Raw genomic sequence first — 6,000 nt, forward strand, 5'->3', positions numbered from 1 at the left:
CCAGTAAGTTTTATCATCTGATGATTTATATTTTTGTATGTTTTTACTATGAATGCCGTGTTTCCCCGAAAATAAGACAGGGTCTTATTTTCTTTTGACCCTCCCTAATTTTGCTTGGGCCTTATTATCGGGGGGCTTATTAGTTTGGGGTTGCTGGGTGGCTGCTCTCTTGAGAGCGGGCATCTGAAGAGTCGGGCACAGCCTCAGGGGCAAATGGCTGTGTTGCACTGTCACAGCAGCGCAACAAAGCCACCATGAGGTGACCACACCCAGCAAAACCCCTTTCCAGCCGGGTAGAGTGCCACTCACCGATCCAGTAATATCCCAAAGGCGCTAAGCCTCATGGCGCTCTACCTGGCTGGAAAGAGAGGTTGTGTGAGCACTTGTTCTGCCTCCAGCTCGCGTGCCTCCCTGCCTCACCATGCTCAACTCTCCCTGCAGGGCTGGGCCAGGGCGTTGCCGCCGCCGCCCCACTGCTGCCGCCGCCGCCATGCGCCAGCATAACTGGCTTCCAAACTCCAGAGATCCGCTGCCGACTCTTCCGGCAGCGGCTGCTCTGTGATTACACTCTATGGTTGTGGGCTGGCTGTGAGAAAACTCAGAGTCTTGGCCCAGCCCTGCAGGGAGAGTTGGGCATGGTGAGGCAGGGAGGCATGCGAGCTGGAGGCAGAACAAGTGCTCACGCAACCTCTCTTTCCAGCCGGGCAGAGCCCACGTGGCTTAGCGCCTTTGAGATATTACTGGGTCGGTGAGTGGTGCTCTGCCAGGCTGGAAAGGGGCATTGCCAGGCAGCTGCTTGTGAGAACAGCTACCCGACAACCCCCCACTCCAGCTGGGCACAGCGCCATCCACCAACCTAGCGGTATCCCAAAGGCATCAAGCATTGTGAGCGCCTTTGCCTCCCCTCCCCCTGGCTCCTGTGGCTTTGCGCCTTCGGGATATCGCTAGGTTGGTGAGTGGTGCTCTGCCTAGCTGGAGTGGGGGTGTCCAAGGGGCTTATTATTGGGGGAGGGCATATATTTTTGCCCACAGGAAAAATTTGGCATGGTCTTATTATCGGACATGTTGTAATTTCGGGGAAACACAATATATTGAAAATTATTGCACCGAAGTGTTAGAAATATCTGGAAATGTACAATCCTAAGACTTATTAAAGACCAAATGTTTTTTCCTTATTAGCCTTCTTCTACTTGGTGCCCACCAGATGTGTTCGACTAAATTTCTATTATGTCTCAGATAACTTGGAAGCAAAGAAAGATTGTTCACCACTTCTGGAGATATCAGACTGTCAAAAGACTGCATGTAGAATTTTAAAAGCTTTATTTTTAAGTTCACTTTCTCACACAATGTTTCTGTTCTACAGAGATGATTTACAGGCACACAGCAATCATAGATGGAGACATGGTTCATTTTGAAATTCTTGACACAGCAGGGCAGGTATGGTTTTAGTGGCTTCATTTTTAAAAGGGGAGGAGGGGAATGGTCCTTTAAAAATGGAAAAGTACTGCAGTGAGCACTGAAAATGCCAAAGGACAGGAACAATTTCCCCTTTAAGAAAAGATACATCTTTGGCCTATGTAGTAGGGAGGTATGGATCACTCTTCCTCTGAACATTAAAGAATAAGAAATGAATACACTATGTAACAAATAAAAAACAACATATAAAAGTAACTTTGGGTTATAGATTATTTTTTATAATACATGGTGTTTTAGATGCATTTGTCCCTAATAATATATTGTTTTATTGTTATTAACTATTATTTTGGGAGGAGGGCTTATTTTAGTGCATACGCTCAAAAGCCCGTTTGGGCTTATTATCTGGGGAGGTTTTATTTTGGGAGAAACAGAGTATGTTGTGCTTTATTAAAATGCATGCAGTTCGTATGAAGAGAAACAAATGCTAGCAAATTGCAGGATTATCCCTTTGTATCCCGCCTTTATTATATTTTACAAATAACTCAAGACGGTCAGCATATCCATTACACCGTACTCCTATTTTAACACAACAATAGCAATCCTATGAAGTGAGTTTTCTCCCTATGGATAAAGGTTTTGGTCACAGATATAAGCAGTCATGATAAAAACATGGCGTAAGTAGATGAGAAATAACATGTAAGATGTGATTAATAGACAAATCCCCAAATCACAAGACATTCAGATCCTTAAGGAAAAAGTTGAAATGGGCATACAAAAGATGTGGTGTAAGGCTGAGTGTAAGAAATAAGAATGGATTTAGAAATAAAACAATCCATGTGACAGAAGAAACCAATATCTTTGCGAAGATTAGAAGATGGGAAGATTTCAACAGTAATGTTACTAAAAACATCAGATGATTTCCAACAAGATGTTTTGGCCGGAATAGTTAGAGAATGCCTATCTGTCAAAAGGAAAATGGAAAAAATGAAGGCTACTTCCCTTATTGAGTTCTTACTGCAATTTCCAAATTTGGAATACAGAGAGAGGCAAAATATAAGAAGAATTTGTAAACATCAGTGAAGCTTGTTGTGGCTACGCAGGTTGCCTCTCTGCGCTTTGATCAATTGGTTGCTCCTTGTTAAGATGCCCCAAAGGCCTTCTGGCACAGGTGCTGAGGGTATTAATTGCTACAGTTTAGAATGACATTAGCTCTAAAGAACCAAATCAAATCATGCAAATATTAGTTCCTAGGTGATCATTTTTTAATGCTATACTGTATTTCAAGGGAACATTTTTTTCTTATTCTGAATTAAGCCAGCCCTACCATTTTGGCAGCAGAAATACAGTAACCCTTAAAAGTAACAAGCCATATATATGTAATTTGAATTAAATATTCATTTCAATTACTAACTATAGTAGGTACCAGGATACTGTTAAGCAGTTAGGTTCTCCTAAAGTCCTTCAGTCTATACTTGGATTTCTCAGTTTTATTTATCGGGAAGCCCATTTTTATTCCTTTTTTTCTTTATGCATAAAAAAAATGATAGATCACTTTTGCACATGCAAAGTAAACTTTTAAAGGTGAGACTGACAGATTGTTTCCTCTCTGATTAGGGTGTTGGCAAAAATGTGGTAACGGACAAAGAAAACAATGTTTTGAATATTTTCCAAGCACTTGGGTGGGGGGGATTTTCTATTCATTTAATGAAGATTGGTCCTGTCCAGAGCCCACATTTAGGAATGCTATGATTTATTAATAATCAAACTCACTTTCTAAGTATTAGTGATTATTCTAAGTATTAACCAAATGGCAAATGTTAAAAAGAAGTTTGGTATTTTGGATATAATGGATTTATCATGGGAGGGGTGCTGGATAAATACTGTATACCTTATTGTTTTCTGTTCATCCACTTTACTTGAAGCCTCCTGTAATGGTACTATGAGGAATCACTAAGCTAGGGGAAATGGCAACATCTGGAAATCTTTCTAGATTTTTTTTAAAAAGATGCTAAGTACTGTCCTCTACCAAATGACACATCTAATATGTTCAGTAATTCCTCCAAACTTAGAGGGAAAACAGAATAACAGGGTTGGAAGGGGTCTTGGAGGTCTTCTAGTCTAACCCCTTGCTCAAGCAGAAGGCCTATACTATTTCAGACAAATTAAAAACCTCTAAAGGAGGTAAATGAAAAGGAGTAGCCTAAATGAGACTATATTTTTAGGGAACACACATTCTGCTTTAGAAAAGCATTGAGTGGGAAGTAGTGGTACTCTCTTTCTCGCACTTGTCCTTATTCCACTATATATGTACCCAATCCTGCTTTCCCCAATAGACAAACATAGATAATGTAGGCTGAGGGAGAAACCTGTGAAGGGTGAAATGGGATGTTTAGCCATGCCCACTTCAGCTCCACCCACCCGCTCAGGCAATTCACAGCTAGCTTTCCTCCAGTGCCCCTGCCCCATTTTCCACTGCCATTGGTGCCCTGGCCCTCCTCCCCCAGCCTTTTGTCCTGGCCCATTGGCCGAGACACGGTTTCACCTGGGTGTTTGGCTCCAAGGGACAAGAAGCCTCCAGCCAGTCAGGCAAGCCTTGTAATTGCTTTTCACTCCCCCTGTGCAGCACACGAGTGGTGGAGGGGGGGGGGCGTAATTGCAGGAGGGGATAGCAACCTTTCTGGCAAGCCTCACAGCTGCTTTTTGTGGGTGAAAAACAGCTGTAAGACTTGCCAGAAAGGCTGCTAGTGCCTACTCCTCACAATCACCCTCCTCCCCCATTCATGCGCAGCACACGGGAGTGAAAGCAGCTGTGAGGCTTGCCTGATTGGCTGGTAGCATCTGGTCCCATGGAGCCAAACACCTGGGTCAAACTGTGCCAATGGGCTAGGACAAAAGGCAGAGGGCGGAGGGCAAGGGGGTAGTGGAGAATCGGCGGGGCAGAGGCACCAGAGGAGGAAAGCTGGCTATGAATCACCCTGGGCGGGGGACTGAGGGCTGGGGCCCAAACATCCTAAACCCTATGAAGGAAGACAGTTTGCAAGAGAGTCACAATAAGTGGAGGATAGGTTGGGTACTCTCTTACAGGGATACCCTTCTTTTGCCTGCTTTCCAACTTTTATTATCCCTGAATGTCTGACCCTGTCAGCTTCGCTTCTGGGGCTGTCTGTCTTTCTTTGTACAACTAGTATTTGTCACAACCAGTTGTGTAGGGAATTCTGATCTTCCTTTAGTGCCATTTTTATACTGATCTGTGTTTTCTCTTTCTGGACTAGGAGGAAGATTCTCTCCAAATTGAAGAAAAGATAAAGTGGGGAGATGGATTTGCTGTAGTTTATTCTGTCACTGACAGGTGTAGCTTTGACGAGGTGATGAGGCTGTGCTTTCTCATTAACCACATCCATTCAAGCCCAAAGCGGAACAGTGGCAGTGGAGAACCCCCAGTTGTGATTGTTGGAAACAAGAAGGACCTGCAGTTTGACCGAATGGTAACCTTTGAGGATGGAGAAAATCTCTCCAAGGCTCTGAAGCATCCCTTCTATGAGATCTCTACCAGGGACAGCTATGAAGAGTCTGTTGTGGTCTTCAACACCTTATATGGTGAGCTGATGAAGCAAGGGCATTTTTCTCCAGGGTCCTTCAAGAGGCGAGCATCATCTAAGTTAATGGAAAAGATTCCCAAAATTCATGCCAATTCAAGTCTAACTTCAGCAGGCAGGAGTCTCAGCTTCAATTCATTCAGGGACTACATCCCAGAGTGAACATTTGTCTAAACCATTGTACAGTGATGTTCGAAGCACACAGAGGCAGTTCAAGATTACAAGGGAGAAGCTGCAGGATTGTTAGCACAAAGGGCAAGAGGCCTGCACATTGTTAGGAAAACTTTTTTTAAAAAAAGAATCCATCAAAATTGGAGTATCTGAGTTTGGTCCTTAGCTGATAGCACAAGGCTACATGATGCAACAGAACAACTTACTGGATGTACCAAAGGACAGTCTATACCTGAATTTTGCTTTCCAAAACATTTTTTTTTGAAAATCCAATCCAAAATTAATGATCCTTTCCCCTTCCCACTATTTTCTCCTAACAATTAATATTCAGTAGCCCACAATCTCTGGCCCAAGGGATTCCATTTAGCCAATGTGTCCAATGTATTTCACTTGGCCCATTCCACATACCTTTCCCCATGGATTTGTTCTCTTTCATTTTAAACTTAAGTGAAGCTAGTAGCCATCTTAATGGCAGAGAATTCTAGAAGTAAGTGAGTTGTAGCGTGTTCTCCTGTAGAGTCTTTTAAATTTGGATTTAAGAGCACTATAAAGCTCCATTGGGTTGGGCCCTTTTTATTTTATTTTCAACAACAGGAAAAACAGTAAAACTAAATGTCTTTGCAAATGGGAATTCAGGTGCTGAATTCAACAATCGTTGAGCCTTGTTAAGTGTTGATCTCTCTTTTATGTGGTTTACAACTGTGGTTTACAAGGTCTTAAATATATTGTTATCTCTCTGGTTCTTACTACTGATCTGTCTTTTCCAACAAGCATAACATGTTTGCATCTTTTACAGATTAAGACCATTGCTATCATT

At 42.7% G+C, this 6,000-nt stretch overlaps 1 protein-coding gene across 1 annotated transcript in view; it reads left to right on the top strand.

Annotated features, from left to right (window-relative positions):
- The window catches only part of LOC116518868 (ras-related and estrogen-regulated growth inhibitor-like), a 33,451-nt gene extending 27,666 nt beyond the window's left edge, over positions 1–5,785 (top strand). Inside the window, exons 3-4 of the mRNA XM_032232401.1 lie at positions 1,364–1,437; positions 4,689–5,785. Coding sequence (XP_032088292.1) covers positions 1,364–1,437; positions 4,689–5,174 — 560 coding nt within the window. The 3' untranslated portion in view covers positions 5,175–5,785. The remainder of the gene's footprint in view (positions 1–1,363; positions 1,438–4,688) is intronic.
- The last annotated feature ends 215 nt before the right edge of the window (positions 5,786–6,000 follow it).

Source organism: Thamnophis elegans, chromosome 1, assembly GCF_009769535.1.
Source record: "Thamnophis elegans isolate rThaEle1 chromosome 1, rThaEle1.pri, whole genome shotgun sequence".
Classification (NCBI taxonomy): Eukaryota; Metazoa; Chordata; class Lepidosauria; order Squamata; family Colubridae; genus Thamnophis; species Thamnophis elegans.